Source organism: Sapajus apella, unplaced genomic scaffold, assembly GCF_009761245.1.
Source record: "Sapajus apella isolate SASKATOON/1434 unplaced genomic scaffold, GSC_monkey_1.0 scaffold61, whole genome shotgun sequence".
NCBI classification, from domain to species: Eukaryota; Metazoa; Chordata; class Mammalia; order Primates; family Cebidae; genus Sapajus; species Sapajus apella.
Window position 1 is genome coordinate 5,427,282 of NW_022437001.1, and position 19,866 is coordinate 5,447,147.

The 19,866-nt window shown below is 37.3% G+C and overlaps 1 protein-coding gene across 1 annotated transcript; it reads right to left on the bottom strand.

The window, feature by feature from the left end:
* Positions 1 to 37: 37 nt before the first annotated feature.
* TMEM184C (transmembrane protein 184C) lies at positions 38 to 17,367 on the bottom strand. Its single transcript, XM_032246437.1, is given in 12 exon segments — positions 38 to 782; positions 1,018 to 1,189; positions 1,954 to 2,053; positions 3,448 to 3,560; positions 5,278 to 5,371; positions 6,550 to 6,624; positions 9,939 to 10,144; positions 10,844 to 10,880; positions 10,975 to 11,105; positions 16,654 to 16,835; positions 16,838 to 16,957; positions 17,078 to 17,367. Coding segments are annotated over 11 exon segments (1,404 nt in total). The 5' UTR covers positions 16,872 to 16,957; positions 17,078 to 17,367; the 3' UTR covers positions 38 to 522.
* Positions 17,368 to 19,866: the final 2,499 nt, after the last annotated feature.

Here is a 19,866-nt window from a genome sequence, read left to right on the forward strand (position 1 = left end):
TATGTTTAAAGAATGAGACATAAAAATGTTGCAGAAAATAAATGATAAATTCTTATTTATTGAAAGACATTCATTTGAGAAATAGAGATATAATTGTTTGTTAGGTGAGCTTATATGGCACATGATTAAGTTCCACTAATTTGTATTTCTGCATTATGCTTTCTGTTAATTCCAGAGCATTATATTCATGCAGCAGTGGTAGGAAGTACTGATTTTTTAAAAAAATGTCCATCCTTTTGATAAAGCAGTGTAACATCAGGAAGATTTAGTTGGGGTCATTGTCTGCCATTTGAGTATGTGATACTCGAATGTTAAGAAATCAAGTCTAAGTCTAGGAAATTTAGACCAATTATTTTTGATATACAAAACTTACATATATAAATCCAGTAGTTGTACCTGGCTTTCAGCTATTTTTGTGTTGACATTTTCCATCTTTTATGGTTTGTACCAAGCACAAAATCCATGGGATACCAGGTAATGATATAATATAGTAGTTTTGCACAGTTTGCTTTTCCATACTGTTCAGGAATCCACGGATTTATCTGAAGATTCTTTTTTCTCTCCTATAGTATCACTAAGTATTTCATCAGATATCTTAGCTGTAGTAGGTGTAGTCTGTGGAGTCACAGTGTGTCCAAACCCTTGGTAGTGACCCATGGGTGAAGGTGGCATAGAAGAAGCAATGGAAATTGCATCTTGTGATGATGATGATAATAGGCTTGTATGTTCATCTTGATCCTCGGGAAACAATTTTTTCCTGGGATGTCCCCTGACTGTCTGTCCTTTAAAATAAAGTTTTCTATGTTAGTCAAAAGTTATTTTTATCATTATAACTTACCATTCTAAAAATACGCTCCCCACTTCCCCCTCTCCCACTCCCCAGAGTTGATGAGCCTGGACTGTGGTACTGCTTTAAAGCGTTTTTTCATCTCTAAATAGCTACTAAATTGCTCTAGTAGGAGAAATTCAATATCCTACCTTACTTATTTGGTTTAATTTTAAATAGCTGGTACTTACCAACATGCCTTACTTGTTCAGAAATATCATCTGTAATATCTGAGACATCCCACATGGCAAGAAAGGAATCAAAGCATGAGCCCTCTTCTGCTTCTTGGACATATGGTTTATATGAGAATGTGTAATGATGAGCAATGGCAGCGAGGAACATCTCAATACAGATAATAAAGTCCTGTAACAACAACAACAACAACAACATCAGCCATCTTTGGGTTTAAATTTAGTTTTGTAGAGTGCTATCTTTCTCTACTTTTCAAAAGTGCTAAGATAAACAGCTGTTTACTTCTTCTCAGATTATATTCATTTTTCAGTTTTCTAAAATAATTATTTTTGACCTCTTCAGAAAAAGACAAAATGTCAAAATGTAAATCTGTTTTGCACTTCCTCAAGTAGCAGCTTTGAACTCCTGCCCTCAAGCCATCCTCCCACTTCAACCTTCCAAGTAGTTAGCAGTATAGGCAAGTGCTGTTGTGCCTGGCTAAGTGTTTAATTTTTTAATTTTTTGTAGAGATGAGGTCTCTCTTTGTTGCCCAGCCTGGTCTCAAATGCCTGGAGTCAAGTCATCCCCCCAGTGTTGGCCTTAGAAAGTGCTAGGATTACAAGTGTGAGTCACTGCACCTGGCCAACCTCAAGTATTTCTTAGCAAAGTACATTTCATTCTCAATCACATCAAGTATATTGTATTGCACCACCCAAAGATTACAAGGAGAAATGCAGAAAGAGAATTAGATATAGGAGTAATAAAATCCAAGTTTTATTCATGGCTCTGCTACAAATCAGTAAGTATGGCCAGTTTCCCTAGGGTTCCCCTGTTTTCTCACCTGAAAAGTGAGGATTATAGCCCCATACCCTGTGTGTTGTCAGGTTTAGGGGAGATATATAGAAATGCTTAACAAATAGTGAAGTTCTACTGAATTCAGAGATGGCACTACTTACCTGGAGTCCTGTGGCCACAGCTTCTACAGTTTGCCATTCCCACGTATGCTTTTCAGAAATAACGCCAACTTTTACCAACAAAGCAATAACTACTGCTTGCCTATATGTTAGGAAAAGGTAAATGCCAAATCTATATCAAGCATAAAATGAGCAGTAGTTTTAAAAACGTGCCATTAAAAAAAAGACCCCAGCGTAACCTGTGGACCACCACCACCCTGCCTTGACGGCATATTGCTGAAGAAACTGTATCTATGTTAAATATATTAATTTGCCTTACAAATTTATTTTTCTAGTACAGTTTTGTCCCAAGATAGGGAGTGAAGCTGAGCATTTCAAACAAATCTAGAGATAATGGACCCAGGTAAAATTTAAACAGCAAATAATGAAATAGACACACTTCCGTAGTTCTATATACAAGAATATTCACTTCAGTGTTTCTTGTATGGTCAAAAAATTAGGAACAACCTAAATATCAAAAGGAGATTAGTAAAAAGTTATATCCACATAACAGAATACTAAGCAAAAGTAAGCAAACAAACAAAAAACCCCACAAAAAATACCCACCCCTTGCCAAACAAAATTTTATTTTTCTTTACTGACAAATAACTACATCTACAATATACTGTACACGCTGTCGAATTCCACAGACTTTCTCTGGAGTTTTATATGTAACACAGGTTTACCAAAATGTTAATCATTCTTCTCTGGGTGGTGGGATTTCAAGGATTTTTCTTTTTCCCTTTTTGTATTATTTCTAGCTGTTAAATTTGGTGTATTTGTTTCTAGGATCCCTATTACCCACCTCTTTATAAATTTTTTTTGTTCTTTTTTTGAGATGGGAGTTTCACTCTGGCACCCAGACTGGAGTGCAGTGGTGTGATCTTGGCTCACTGCAACCTCCACCTTCTGGGTTCAGGTGATTCTCCTGCCTTCCCTGCCAAGTATGTTAGGATTACAGGTGCCTGCTACCATGCCCGGCTGATTTTTGTATTTTAGTGAGATGGGGTTTCACTGTGTTGGCCAGGCTAGTCTTGAACTCCCAACCTCAGGCGATCCACCCGCCTTGGCCTCCCAAAGTGCTGGGATTATAGGTGTGAGCCGCTGCATCCTCTTTATTAAATTGAGACTATGTATAGTTTTTCTTCTGTTTTAAAAATATTTACTGATTATTTCCCCATATTATTAAATATTCTACATCATGCTTTCTTCCAAACTGCATAGTATTCTATTATATGACAGGGCCATGATTTATTTTAATAATTATTCTAGTATTGAGATATTTAGGTTGTTTCAAACTTTTTTCTTCATATAAATGAAGTGACCATCTATTTATTTTGAAAATCCTAGAAGGGCTAAAAGGATGAACTTTTTAAAAAATAAGTCGAGACATTTTAATCCATCTACCGCATTAAGACTATGTTTAAAAATCATCCTTATTAACCATTTTTATTGCCCTTCAGAAAATGAGAACATTTAAAAGAAATTAACACTTACCAAAAAGAAACAAAAACCACCAGCTTTACACAAAGAAATTTGCCAACAGGTTGGATTGGGCTCAGTTCTTCCTTTAGTACTTTATAAAATAGCAGGAGACAATACATGGCAAACTAGAAACAAGATTAACATTTAAACTTCTTCAGTAAGGATAGATATGGTAATATAAATATTAAAGTTACATACCACAGACCTGGTACAGAATTACGTTTCAGGCAAACTTTTCTGGGCTTTATTATTCTATTTTTAGATTAACAAGCTCTTATAGTTTATTATAGATTAATATATACTATATACAACATCTTTCTGAAAAATGTTTTTAAGTGTTCACTTCCTGGGTTCCATAAGGGAACAGTAAACAAATGACTGACATAAATGGAAGAAATGGCTCTTGTTCAGCTAAAATAAAAAACATCCATCTGTTGTAATGGCTTTTAAACATAAATGACCACTAATTTTATAAGACTTTAGCTTATTAGCTAGTCTATCCTATGTCACTAAGGTAACGCATTAAACAAGTACAATTTCAATAAAAATGGTGACTGAAATCTGAATGTAAAGAATCAATGAAACAATTTTTCCTGAGGGTAGTGTATTAGTGCAGCTAGATTTATTTTTAAATATGAACAAGACTTATTAACTATTTTTAGAAATCTGTAATAACCTAGTGTAGTGCTGAATAACAATAAACATTTTCCTGAAAGTTCACTTTTCCCCATTAAAATAATATGAAATGCTAAATTTATTTTAGAATATGAAAGTAGTAAACAAAGAATAAAGTTTTTCATGGTCTCCAATCATCCTTTGTACAGATAAGCCAGTTTGTAAATTACTGTCATGAATTAATTACAAATTTTTATTGCCTAATGTTTTTTCCACTTAAAATACCTAAGTTCTATATGTTTCATCAAGCTTATTTTTAATAACTGCCTAATGTTTTGGTCAATGGAAAGATCATAGTGTATTCAACTAGTACCCATCACTGGTTTTTGGATTGCTTTTAGCCTTTTGTGATTTACAAGTAGTAAGCTTTATATACAAAGATACTTTAGGCAAACATACTTCTGAACATTTCTTTAGAATACATTCCCAGAAACAGAATTACTGGTTCCAAAGAGGATAAATATATGGGAAAGCTTTGGCTACATGGACATTTAATTTTTAGTATAAGCTCTAATACCAAATGTGCACACCACTGCATCTAAATTATTTTGCTGAAAGCATTAGCCAAAGAATTTAAATAAAATGCATATTTTTTAAAGCTCATAAGATCAAATAGAACATTACATCATAGATCTTTGGAACATTACAGTTTCTAGAATATCATCTATTTTTTTAAATTTGGCATTCTCTCAATTTTCCTTTTATTCCAAATATATAACAGAGAATTTTATTCTTGCATGTTAATTCAAACTCCATACCGTCAAATACCAATTTGATATTTTCTCTTCTGAATATGCTCAGTATATGTGGGTGTGTTGTGTGTACGTATTTTTTTTTTAATGTAGCACTGTGTTTTTATGACATATAGCTATGCAATAAGCAACATAAATAAACATGTTCAACATGTGAGGGTATAAGTCACCAAATAATAACAAAGACATTATTATATGTTTATATATGTATTAAGATGTATATTAAAGTTTTTTTCAAGTCTTCCTATAAATCTTCCTATAAATTAAATTTCAAATTAAATTTATATTTGAAAAATTAAAAAATTTCAAATTTATAGAAAGATTAAAAAGAAGCAAGCCTTAAGAAACTCTGTCTAAAGAAATTTATTTATAGATACTAATTTAGTACAGTTAAGAAAAATGAACATTTACTTACCAACTGTGACATGTTATTTATTATAACCAAGTAAGTCCAAGCATTTGAAAAGCTAAAGTTCCCTTCGTCATATATGCCAAGCAGCTCACAGATTCTAAAAAATTAAAAATGAGATATCTCTATATTTAACTAAATCAAAATTGCACTTTAAAATACAGCAATAGCAATACTTAAATTTAGAAGTCAGTTTATTTGAGATCCCATTGACAATCACTTGACTTTGGACATAGAGAATTTAGAAGTCAGTTTATTTGAGAGATTCCATTGACAACCACTTGACTTTGGATATAGAGGTGGTTCAAAAATGAAAAGAAACCCATTTTTCTAGGCATGTTACCATATGTTTGTTCCTTCATCTTGAAGGAAATTCCAAATAAGACACATAACAGTAAACCAGAAAGAGTACTAAATTTTAAAAAACCAACTATGCTGTCTAATTTTGGGAAAGCTTGATTGTAAAACACAATATAATGCAGGTGTATGTAACTGCAGTTGTTAATTTTTTCCCCTCAATTGTCTTGGAGGTAAATTTTATGAAGACCCAGATGCCTTCAAATAAATATTACCATCAGTATTATTAGAATCTTACCCAATTTCTAAGCTGCAGGGAAATAAAGCATGCCTTCATAATTAAATGGCTAGCTCAAAGGCAGAATAAAGAATTTTTTCACCAGTCTTTCTTTTCACTTTTCCTCTGTGAGCAAGAAGAATGTTAGTAACAACTAAGAGATAAAACATGTACTCTATTGGCATTAAAGTATTTGATGTTTTTGAATTTTTAGGAAATAGTTTTGTCAGGTAGCTTAATGATAACCCATTTAACTTCAATTCTAAGCCTTGACAATATATTAAAAGAAAATATGACTTCTTTCTCAGAGTGCTTCTAATATATTCTATTTTATGTAGAAAATAAAACTGGAATGAACTTAAAGTAGCATACTTTAACTTCAGGCAATAGGGTTTCTGTTGTAAAGCTATGTATTTGAAAAAGAAGGCATTTTTTTTTTCTTTTTTTCAAAATGCTTTACAGCAAGCTAGCTCTAGAGAGGATGTAAATATTTAGAAGACCCCTGTGATGACTCTTTGCCTATAAATGGTCATGTCATTCATTTTAATAGAGTAAATTTCTATATAGTGGTTTTTTTTTTTTTTTTTTACAACAGACTAGACTTGCATTATAAATAAGCACATTAACACTGTGTTTTCTAAGTTGTTTCCACATAAGAGCACAATGATTAAAAAAAAAAGTTCATATAAAATCCAAGTACTTACAAAGCAACGATGGTGGTGAAAGTTCTGACAACTGTGTACTGCAATACACCTAGTTTGCACCTAGACAGCAATACTCTGTAAAAGAAAAAGAACTTAAAATTTCAACTACTTATTAAATAGCATGAGATTTTTCCCAAAGCCTCCAAATTAAAATTACTTTGATGAATGATACCATATTTATAGTTAATTCTTTCAATTTAGTCATCCTTAATAACAGTGGCAGAAGAATGTGGATGGCAGGAAACAAAGTATCTAAATGCCATTTTTTTTTTTTTTTTTTTTTTCCAGAGATAGGGTCTTACTCTGTCACCTAGGTTGGAGTGCAGTGGTGTGAACATGACTCACTGCAGCCTTGATCTCCTGGGCTCAAGAGATCCTCCCAGCTCAGCCTCCTGAGTACCTGGAACTATATATACATACCACCACACCTGGCTAATTAATTTTTTTGTTGACATGGGGTCTTACTGTGTTGCCCAGGCTACTCTTGACCTCCTGGGCTCAAGCGATCCTTCCACCCCAGCCTCCTGAGTGGCTGGGACTATAGGTGTGTGCCCCCACAGCAGCTATTTTAAAATTTTCTGTAGAGATGTGGTCTCACTGTGTTACCCAGGCTAGTCTCAAACTCCTGGGCTCAAGCAATCCTCATGCCTGTAATCCCAGCACTTTGGGAGGCTGAGGTGGGTGGATCACTTGAGACCAGGCTGGCCAACATGGCAAAACTGTCTCTACAAAACAAATAACAAAATTAGCTGGGCTTGCTGGCACATGCCTATAATCCCAGCTACTTGGGAGGCTGAGGCATAAGAATCGCTTGAACCTGGGAGAAGGGTTGCAGTGAGCTGAAATCGTGCCACTGCACTCCAGCCTGGGTGACCAGAGCAAGACTCTTTATCTCAAAACAAAACAGTAACCTTTGAAAATTAAATATGGACACCTGTTTTCTGCATAATATCCTACAAATGGTTTCTCATTTGATAAAGACTCTCATTTACCAAACTTCAGGCAAGCCTCTGACTCCTCTTTTCATCTCCTCTTCATCCTTGGGCCCTGTCCTTGGTCTGTAAGTCAGTTTAGAAGAATCTTGCTAAGTCATTCCCCAGCCCCTTTTGTTACCTGATCACCTTTAATATCTGATCAAATTCCTCAGCCCCCACCCTTGAAGACTAAGCCCTTGGCCTGCCTTTGGCAAGAATCCTGTTCAGTCAGTTTGATGAGAATCCTCCTAGCCCTGATGTCCCCTCTTCATAATTTTGCATTCACTGACCCCCTCAACATCCTCTATCTATAAATGTCCATTTGTCCTGTTGCCTTCAGAGTTGAGCACAATCTCTCTCCCCTGATAACCAATCTACATTAATTTGTCTTTACTATTCTCTCTCACGGCCTCCTGTTCTTTTTCCTTCATTGCGTTTTCTGAAATAAGTAACTATATATTTGTGCCTTCATTTAATTCCTAATTCTCCTAACCAAACTAAGTTCCATGAGGTCTATGTCTGTTCTGTGCACCAGGATCTATATTTATACTAGCACATACTTGATGCTCAATACATATTTGTCAAATGAACACCTGAGTAGCTTATTATTTTAAAAAGCCAGGTAGCTCCTTGTCATTTCAAGGGTGTAAATAAAGACAAAATTTGTCAGGAGGTTGTACAAATGGTCCTGTATTGCATAGCAGGCAATGCAGCCATTCTTATGTTGTATGTCTAGACTCATCACCTTCATTTACTTTGGCTTGTAATTTCCACCTTATTCCTCATTTATTAGTGAAACTGCCTTTGCAAAATTATAACTGAGACAGTGAAAGAGATCTAACTTAACCGACTCTGTCTTGTGTCTAATCTCCAAGCTGTCCTTGTTCGTTCCTGGGCATAGGCTGAACTAACTTTGGGAGAAACTTAGTTTATAGTTTGAATTGGAGGGACGAAGATTGCAGAGATGAGGAAATAAATTAGGAGTTTATAATAATCTATTTGTGAAATAAAACTGAAAAGGAGGGATGAGATTGGAACAGAAAAGAAAGGCAATAAGAGAATGCAACTGAAAAATCAGTAAGACTTAACCAGCTTTGGGAGAAACAGTTTATAGTTTTTCCCAAAGTTATAGAAACAGCCCTGTCCCAAAGCAAAACCTCTCGCCTGGGGACTAGATTGCCTTTGTAGAACTAACATTAGCACAAGATTAGAAATTATGGTTTAGGAATCATGCTTGTAGCTGGAGGCTACAAGATTCTGACCCTCCCTAAGCTACTCTTAAAATCAGTGCTTGAGATATTCTGCAGACCCTGCACTTGATGGAACCATTGGCACCACCCAGATCAATAAACTGGCTCATCTGACCTTGTGGCCCCCCCACCCAGGAATTGACTCAGCACAGATGGACAGCTTCAACTCCCTATGATTTCATTTCTCACCAATCAGCACTAACTGGCTCACTGGCTTCCCCCTACCCAGCAAATTATTCTTAAAAACTCTGATCCCGGAATGCCTGGGGAGGCTGATTTAAGTAATAATAAAATTCCTGTCTCCCACACAGCTGGCTCTGTGTGAATTACTCTTATCTTTTGTAATTCCCCTATGTTGATCAATTCGTTCTGTCTAGGCAGCCAGTATGGTGAACCCCTTGGGCAGTTGCATTAGTGGTCAAGTCTTACTGATTTTTCAGTTGCATTCTCTTATTGCCTTTCTTTTCTGTTCCAATCTCATCCTTCCTTTTCAGTTTTATTTCACAAATAGATTACTATAAACTCCTGATTTATTTCCTCATCTCTGCAATCTTCGTTCCTCCAATTCATTCTTTATGATATTGCAAAATTAATTTTTCTAAAACACTGTTTCCAAATGTTTGCTTGCTGAAAAATACCAAAGAATTCATTTGTATTATAAATGCGATTGCAAACTCAATTTATTTTTCAAAATGAAATGACATAAGTTTTAATGTCCTACATGAACATATAATAAGGCAAGCTGATGTATTATGTTGCCAAACACTGCTATTTATTGCTTCTATTTCATATATGCGGTTCTACAACCCAGACTATCTTATCTCTGTCTTTTAACTAGCTGTGTGTTCTTACATAAGATCTGCAGACCTCGGTCCTCAACTGCAAAAGCATATTGATTAAATGATTACTGTTTTTACCTGCAATACTTTAATTTTTTGATTTGGGGATTAATAATGTAAAAAAGACTAACATGTCTGTGGGATTACAAAACTGTGTTTTGTTAGCCTTCAAACAACTATGAGCTACATTAGGGTAGGAACTCTGTCTTATACTTACTATTCTGCTATTAGTACTTAACACACTGCCTTGAAAGAGCTGATAGCTACTTAAAAACTCTGCTTAGATAAAAAACCAAAACAAAAAAAATTAAACCAAACGTACTTACTCTCCCATAGCCCATGGTGGACAGCAACATAAAGGAGGAAAATGTTTCTGCTGATCTTTGGCTTCAAGGATTAATACCAGATTTGGATACCGGTTAGTTAGATAATTGGTAAGGAAACCCATAAAGTTGTAAATTACATAAGCTTCATAGCATTCTCTGCAGGTATCCACATATATTGCAATGCTGGGATATTTCAACGCTATCCACTAAGAAAAAGCACAGAGGTTAAAGATTGTTGCAGCTAAGATAAAATGAACCACCATTCCATTCATGGTACTCACAATAAGCTAACTTTTATGCTTGAGATGTCTTGTCATATATGAGACTCTCTAAAATTTATCATGAGGGCTATCAAACAATCTATGAAATGAATTTTTAAAAGCAATAAACATCTTAGCTATTGGTAAACAAAAACATAAGTGGGGGTAAATAATAGAGAAGTTAAAGTAAGTACTTGAGTTCTTAAATCTGAAGCTTTTCTTAATACGATCACAGATAATGCTGCTAAAGATATTTCCTTTATATTTACTCAAATTAGAAGCAGTCATCTATAACAATTTCATGTGTATCCACTGGGGAAGGTTTTTAAATTTTTGGTTCAAATAAAAGACTTAATAAAAAGCGTGGTAATATAATTTAAAATATTACATTCTTTACCAACCTGAAAGTTTAAAAGAAAGCAAACAGCTGTAGATTTTTAAACATTTAAAATATCACATTTACATTTTTAATTATCATAATTTATATTCTCTATCAACATCAGAAACAAGGGAACCTTTTTACTTTTCTTATTAATCTGACTCCTTATTGTCAGTAACATACTTTCATTACCTTAAGCATTCTGTAAGTATAGCTAGTATCATCAAGCAAGTTTAGTTAATGAGATAAAAATGAAACATACTTACACTATCTAAACTGTAAATGGGTACCATCCAAAGAATCCTATTGAAAAAGGAAACATAAATTTAAAAAAAATTATGTCATGTTTATGAAATAAGCCAACACAACACTAGTGGAATCAAATATATTGTTTTACCTCATTATTGGTTTTTGTAGTTCGGGTTGTGTATAATGCACTAAGTGTTGCAATATCTCCCACAGCGATATAGGTATAGTCAACAGCAAAAAGATCCCAGCAATAAACCAAGCCTTGGTGTGTATTCCAACCTTAAGAAACAAAATAACATGTTAGTATAAATTCTGATATTAAAATGAAAGAGCTTGGCTGGGCTCGTCCTTGTGTCTATAATCCTAGCACTTCGGGAGGCCAAGGTGGGAGGATGGCTTGAGGCCAGGAGTTTGAAATCGGCCTGGGCCTACAAAGTGAGACCCTGTCTTTAGGAAAGAAAAAAAAAAGAAAAACTGAAAAACAATTGGGGGAGTAGCCTTTTATACTAACTTGTAATCTTGCCTTGAAGACTAAGATTTTTTTTTTTTTTTTTAAAGAGGAATAGGTGGGTATTTATTTCTGATGCTTGAAGGGTTGAGCAGTTTACAATTAAAATAGAACTGAGGTCTACAACTTTAAGTATCACTGTTTCTTTTCTTTTTTTTTGAGACAGAGTTTTGCTGTGTTGCCCAGGCTGGAGTGCAGCGGCGTGATCTTGGCTCACTGCAACCTCTGCCTTCGGGGTTCAAGCGATTCTCCTGCCTCAGCCTCCTGAGTAGCTGGGATTACAGGCGCCTGCCACCATGGCTGGCTAATTTTTTGTATTTTTAATAGAGACAGGGTTTTGCCATGTTGGCCAGGCTGGTCTGGAACCCCTGACCTTAAGTGATCTGCCCGCTTCAGCCTCCCAAAATGCTGAGATTATAGGCATGCGTCACCATGCCCGGCCCAGTTTCAGTTTTGAATAAGACTTTTTCTTCCTCTACCAGGGGCCAAAGATAAAAGGTAGAAAACAAAAGTATGGAGAACAAATGTAATTTTACAACAATAAATTTCTACAGTAAAATATATAGAATGGGTGGGTGAGGTGGCTTATGCCTGTAATCCCGGCACTTTGGGAGGCTGAGGCAGGATAACTGCTTGAGCCCATGGGTTCCAGACCAGCCTGAGCAACATGGCGAGATGCCACCTCTACAAAAAATAAATAAGCCAGGCGTGATAGCATGTGCCTGTAATCCTACCTACTAGGGATGCTGAGATGGGAGATTTGCTTGAGCCCAGGAGGTCAAGGCTACAGTGAGCCATGATTGTGCCACTGTACTCCACCCTGGGCAACAGAGTGAGACCCTGTCTCGTAAACAAAAACAAAAAGCCAATACAAAGTCTTGCTGATTGTGGGGGTGTTAAAGCAGTAAATTAAAAGCAAATATATGGAGGTGAAGATTCTAAAAGGAATGTCTGAGTACTCTTAGCACAGAGCTTTTTGCTTTTATCCATTTCATTTAAAATTGAGTACAGTAGTCTCCACTTATATGTGGGGGCTAGGTTCCAAGACCCCCAGTGAATGCCTAAAACTGTACATCGTCCCAAGTCCTATATGCATATACTATGTTTTTTCCTATACATACGTATTTATGATAAAGTTTAATTCATAAATTGAATACACAGTAAGTGGTAACAACAATAATAGAACAATTATATATTGTAAAAAGTTATTTAAAACTTATAAATTACTTATTTCTGAAATTTTCCATTTAATATTCTCAGACCATGGTGGACAACAGGTTACCGAAACCAAGGAAAGTGAAATTTCAGTAACGATCGAAGAAAACAGTAATAGCATAAGCATATTCTAGATTGGCTTTATTATAAAGTGATCATTAAGAATGGTCCTGCAGCCAGGCGCAGTGGCTCACGCCTGTAATCCCATCACTTCGGGCAGACAGCTTGAGCCCAGGAGTTCAAAACCAGCGTGGGCAACATGGTAAAACTCCATCTCTACAAAAAACAGAAAAAAATAGCTGGGTGTCAGAGAATCACCTGAGCCCAGCAGGTCAAAGCTGCAGTCAGCCATGATCATGCCACAGCACACCAGCCTGGGTGACAGAGCGAGATTGTGTCTCAAAAAAAAAAAAGGAAAAGTAAAGGAAAAAAAAGTATTGCCAAGTAGTTGCTTTTTTTGATTGCTTCAGTTCCAAAAACTAGAACTTGGTTTTACGTGTGCTTGTGACTAATGAAGGTCAAGTCTCCACAGTGTGCTCTAAGGTAGAAAGTTGTTTTTGTTTTTTAAACAATCATAAAACAAGTGACTAGAGACTTGGTCACTGCAGGTCAAATTTTAAAATCCTGTACCACATAGTATCATTTGTACATGGTAAATGGTAATTTAGTTTCAGAAAGACATCATCTCTCCACATTAATATCATTAATTTTAATTATTGGTTTTACGGTTGTTTTGATTTTTGAGCTATATAAAAGCTACATGCATAAGAAATTTAACCAATTTTATGTGTGTTTATATTTAAGTAACATTATAATAGAATAACTCCACTAGGTATCTGCAGAAATTATCAATATAATTCTTTAATTTTATGTTTACCTCCAAATAATTTATTTAAATTTGACACACAATGATATAGATACTAGCAGTATTATTCTTAATCTTATCAGCCACGAGTTGAGTTTTTTGGCTTACGAAATGAGGAGGAGATAAAGAGAGTTTTTTTCTAGGGTAACTTGAGGAAAGTAGAGAGGAAAGAAAAAACCCTTAAAGACAAGCATCCAAGAATAAGTTAACTCTCCCTCAGCAAAATGCTTCAAAACAAATAGTGGAGATGAATAGGAGAGAGTGCTTTCTGGGCTCAGTCATCCTGAGGGGAAAAAGAACTGACATCTGGAACTCCTAGGGCATGAGGATGAGTGGGATGAGGTAAACAGACTACAGAGCAGCATGCCATCATGTGTGAATTAATTTCAGGTATATGTGGTCAGCCAAATAGTTTCAACAGTATAGATGGTCATCCTACCACTCCAATAAATGAGTATATGCTCCACCATAGGCATGTGATGAGCTTTCAGAACTGTGGGAAAATAAATTTCTGTAGTTTAAGCCACTCAGACTACGGTATTTTCTTACCACAGCCTGAGAAGGCTAAGATAAACTCTCACATTTGTATCTTCAGGTCAAATCTTTTTTTTTTTTTTGGGACGGAGTTTCGCTCTTGTTAACCCAGGCTGGAGTGCAATGGCGCGATCTCGGCTCACCGCAACCTCCGCCTCCTGGGTTCAGGCAATTCTCCTGCCTTAGCCTCCTGAGTAGCTGGGATTACAGGCACGCGCCACCATGCCCAGCTAATTTTTTGTATTTTTAGTAGAGACGGGGTTTCACCATATTGACCAGGATGGTGAAACCCCGTCTCTACTAAAAATACAAAAAATTAGCTGGGCATGGTGGCGCGTGCCTGTAATCCCAGCTAATTTTTTGTATTTTTAGTAGAGACGGGGTTTCACCATGTTGACCAGGATGGTCTCGATCTCTTGACCTCGTGATCCACCCGCCTCGGCCTCCCAAAGTGCTGGGATTACAGGCTTGAGCCACCGAGCCCGGCCCCAAATCTTTTTGAACATTAGATGTGTATAACCAGCAGTATATCTGACATGCCTATTGAATGTCTCTTATTAAACTAATTGTCCATAACAGAACTCAATTTCTTTTAAACCTGTTCCTAACTCTCAATTTTCTATCTCAGTAATTGGCACCACCATTTACATAGTTGTTCAAACCAAAAACTTCAGAATCATCTTTGATTTCTTCCTTTCACTCATTCCTTCTCCTCTGGAACCCAATCTCCGGCCAAGTCTTGTTTGCTCACTTCTAAGGACACTTACAATTCAGTTTTCCATTTCTATTCCTGCTGTCCTTACTGGGGCCATAAACCATCAATAGCCCAGGCACCCACCACCTCTCACTACCATAAAGAGCTTTCTGACTTCACTTCACTCCCACTTTATTTTCCATAGCTGGTAGAGTGGTCTTTTGAAGTTATGCAATTAGATTGCTTTGCCTGTTAACTTCTCAGATCTTTTCTGGTTTCTTCCACAGAATTTTATACAATTTTATTGACATGTTTTTGTTGGTTCCCTTTGTCTCCACCACTAGGTGCTATGGAGATAAGTGTTCTCTCATACAGTATACAAAGCCTGATTTATCACTGGGACTCAGTCATGTATTCAAGTATTAGTCATTTGGGCAGAAAGGGGGAAAGAAAACGGAGTAAAATATGTATTGTGGTAGATGGTGGTAAGTCCTATGGAAAAAAAAAAATAAAGCAGAGAAAGGAATATGAAGAGTTAGGGAGGGGAAGTTTACAATGTTAAATAGTCAGGTGATATTTGAGTAAAGACGTGAAGAACATAAAGGAATGGGAATAATACCTAGGGAAAGGACGTTCTATGAAGGGGAAACTTTGTGCAAAGGTTCAAGGAGGGAGCATGCCTGGGATTTTTGAGCAAAGCCATGCAGTGGAAGCCTAGGACTTGAAGAGAAAAAGTCAGAGGGGGATCAGGTGGGAGTGGTGTCAGATCACGTTGGACCTTGATGGCCACAGTGAGGAATACTGGCCTTTAAGACTAGAAGTGATTTAAGAGGACACACCTAATGGGCCATATTTTAACTGGTTACTCCTCTGGCTGGTGTGTTGAGAAGAATCCAGGCAAGACATGCTGAGAACTTGGCTTAGGATGTTAGCGGTACAGATTGCAGATTCAAATTTTTCTTAAAAGCCAGTGGCACCTAAAAACTACAGTTGAAACTAACAACTAAGAGAAGCCTTAAACTGCATTGATATTATGCATATTACTAACCTTTAAAGTAATTCCTATACCATATACCAAGGAAATATTTCAAAGTAAGAAAATCCCGTTTGTATTAAGATGCTTATACCTAAGTTTTTACAGACAAATTGTGAGAATAATCTAAATATGTAACAAATGGGAAATATTTAATGTAGCAGAATATTACGCGGCCATTAAAATAACTATATGGACTATGCTAGTATGGGAAAGTCAACAGAAAATAATTTAGTCTAAATAGAGAACACAAATGTATATTAAATACAGTTTGCTTAACTATGTAAAAATCATTTCCACAATAAAGACGGGCCTAAAATAGTCATGGTCTTGTTATAGTTGTTGTGATAGGTGTTTCTCTGTAAAAGTACTTGCTGGGTTATATTAACCCCGAATTTAAAGTTCATTATATAATATTTATATTGGAGTTATTTACCTTGGGGTTTTCCAGCTTGTAGAACATTACTGATGTCACAATAAGCATATGACATCAAAAATATATATAAGGGACTTTCTGCAAAACCTTTGTTGAGTAAGAGTTAATTTCCACAGTAAAAACAAACACTAAAATTAAAACAACTAGAATCCTTTGATTCAGGAAGCTAGTTAAAAGCTAATAAAATTCAATACATGGTTTTCAAGGTAGTTTATTTGACCTACTTTAGTCCAGTATCTGAACAGATCAGATTTCAGGAATAAAATTACCTTTCAGGGAACTGATGAATGCTTGCAAAACGGTGCCCTTCTAAGCAGCTATATCAATATATTCTATTTTCTCGACCCGGTCCAACCTCCACCTGTAGGGTGACTTGAAGAACCGTGAACAAGAAACTAGACAGGTTTATATCCTAAGAGTGGGCTCGTTTACACTAGATGGTTTTCGGGATTGCCAAGGCAGAAATGGGGGAAGGGTGTCTCCTTCCCAATCTTAGATGGGTAGAAGAAAGTGTAGAGGCTAACGGTGCAGAACCCTCTTACCTCCAGTTTCTGTAATTCCCAGACGCATAGGGGAACCGCAACCACTATGGACACCAGGTAGAGGACCACTGCTAAAGGTCGAATCCACTGTCTCCAGTTCCTCCAGGTACAAGTGCAAGGCATGTTTTCGCACAAATCAGATCCGGTTAGCAAGGGAAAAAAGCTTGAAAAGATTGGAATGGGGAGCCCTGTTCTCTGGCTGTTTTGCCAACTCGCATACTACGGAGAAAAAGCTGTCGGGCGACTTTACTAACAGCACGAGCCGCCTCCTGGACCGGCGCTGTGTCTTCTGCTGCTGCTGCTCCTGCAAATGTGGCCGATCAGGGTGCTATCAGGGAGCAGTGCGGGCAACATCCTTTCTTCCCTACTCCGCATCTACTCGGTTCTACGGCGGTGGAATCCCACGCAGAGCCGCTGCCCTCACCTGGGGATCGCCCTGAGGTCTGCCTGCACCATGGCTTCCAGAAGGGCAGCGCCGACCAGGAACCGGCCTCTAGGGACCCCGCACACTCCGGTTCTGTCTTGCAGCTGCTGTTCAGTCGCTCTTTTCTTTGGGGATCGAGCTCCCGAGCTCCCTACCTCCCGCACTGGCAGGCGTCTCTTAGCGCGATTCCGCTAGTAGGTAAAGCCCTAGCACCTCCTCACTCACTCGCACGGGACATCCCCTACAGCGGAACCCAAGGCCAAACCAGGACTTTCGGCTATTTTCCGCTTCCGCCCCTGCTGTCTGAGGTAGGTGATTCGTCGTCAGCGCCAAACTGGACCCGCCCCATCCGGCTCACTCTGCGCTCTCTGATTGGTCCCCTGCGAAGGCGGGCTGCAGGATTGCGTACCTGGGTTAGAAAGAAGAGCAGGTGTGTGGAAGTGGGTGGAGTTGCCGCAGGTGGTTCAGTGGGTTGTTACGAGGATTCTGGAAGCTTCAGGAATTGTTTGAGGACACTTGAGGCACACCTACTACAGTCTTCTGCTGGCGTTATTCCAGCTCAACGAAAACTTGGGGTAAGGGCGGTTACTTCAGAGTTGGCCTGGAAGAGAGAAGGCCCATCTCTACACAAAACATCTCTGATTCAAAAGCCCGCTGGATTAAGGAGACAGGGAAGAATGGGAAATCGCCACCTAGTTTTCTGTCAGTTGCTAGAATCTAGGGGCTGGGTCCCTTGGTTATTTCTGATTCCTACAGAGGGATCATTCTAAAGGTAGCGTATTTTTAGAATTAACTGCAAATACAGAATGTCCTTCCAACATTTGGAACTTGTGTTAAAAAATTGTACTCATTTAATTTTTTTTTTTTTTTGAGACGGAGTTTCACTCTTGTTACCCCGGCTGGAGTGCAATGGCGCGATCTCGGCTCACCGCAACCTCCGCCTTCTGGGTTCAGGCAATTCTCCTGCCTCAGCCTCCTGAGTAGCTGGGATTACAGGCACGTTCCACCATGCCCAGCTAATTTTTTTGTATTTTTAGTAGAGACGGGGTTTCACCATGTTGACCAGGATGGTCTCGATCTCTTGACCTCGTGATTCACCTGCCTCGGCCTCCCAAAGTGCTGGGATTACAGGCGTGTCATTTAAGTTTTAAAAAGTTGACGTCCCAGCAGACAAAGGAGTTTTATATGCTTAAAGCCTTTAGCCAAACCAGTAGAGCAAACCAATATCTGCTTCTCAATTACATATACAAATGCGTTTTATATTATAATTGTCTTTTGCAGGGGGATAGGCACTGTTCTGAGTTCATTACCGACATTATGTAAGTTGTTATGCACAAAAATTTTGAGAGGTAGGCATTTTTCCACTTTACAGATGAAAAAGTCAAGTGGCTAATTAATTTGCCCAGGCTCACTGAGCTAGTTAAGTGGTAGTGTGGAGATACTAAGCTTGGTCTCTCTGACTCCAAAGGGTATTATATTTGAGCATTTGACCTGCTAGTACCTGCCACCTGGGGAATTTCTGCCTAATGACCCTATGGATAAAGAGACTTGCAACACTGAGTACACCTAGCTTAGGATTCTCACAGAGACACGGGATGAATATCATGAGCCCTTTTGGAGCTTGTCTTCTGCAGCCTACTTCCCAATCATTAACATCTGTATTTTACAACCTGACCCAAACTGCTTTCTACCAGAAAAATAAGTCTTTTGTTTGTTTTTCTAAGCTAATTTTAAAAACTGAAATTAAAAAACAATTCCTGATCATCAAATTAATGCTTGCTCTATTGTTAAAGTTCATAAAAGAGAAGAATAATGAAGAGAAATTTAATCTTACTCTACAGCCAAGTATAACTACTCTTTACTTTTTTGATACACAGTGGAGGTAGCTTGGATAGGCTGTATGCATAGATTGTCTCTGTGCTTTCAGCTACCTATAATCTTCCCCATTCTTTCTCATGGGCAAACCTTTTTCACCTAACTTGTGAGACCTTCCTTTATTTTTGTTTCCCCAGGTATTCTTACAGCATTCATATGGTGTTATAATCATTTACTTTTTTGTCTTGTTTAGATTTTGAGTTCCCAAAGCAAAAATATAAAACCATTAGAAAAAAGGAAAAGAAAGAAGAGATGAGACAGATGCACAAATGATTTCACATACCAGTTTACAAACTGGAATTTTCTATGGTGAAATTTCTTCAGATCAGCAGAGAAATTAAAAACAAAATTACAGATTATGTCAAATCTGAAAATAAAATTCAGAATGCTCCAAAATCCAAAACTTTTTGAGTGCTGATATGATGCTCAAAGGAAATGTTCTTTGGAGCACTTCAGATTTTGGATCTTCAGATTTGAGATGCTCAGCTGATAAGTATAATGCAAATATTCCTCAATTCGAAAAACTCTGAAATCCAAAATACTGCTGGTCCAAAGCATTTCAGATAAGGTATATGAATTTTTCATTTAGTTATATTTATTCACTCTTAAGGACCATGTTTTATTTTGAAATTGTGTATCCTATTTTTAATATGATAATAGTAGTTGTTCTTCAATTGTTTTAACTTTGGAGAATAAAAGGTTGATAGCTTTATTTACCCACCATCTGGTTCATTTTTTCTCTTGACCTGTAAGATCCTAAAGTCTAGTAAGGATAGGGAATGACCACTGGTCTCAGCAGCCATAATGCTGGTATGATGCTAATCTGCTTGCTTTGCTTGCTATAGGCATTCTCTGCATTCTTTCTGGATATGACTTTGTCTAAATCTGAGGGTGGATCTGAGCTTGAAGGTGTT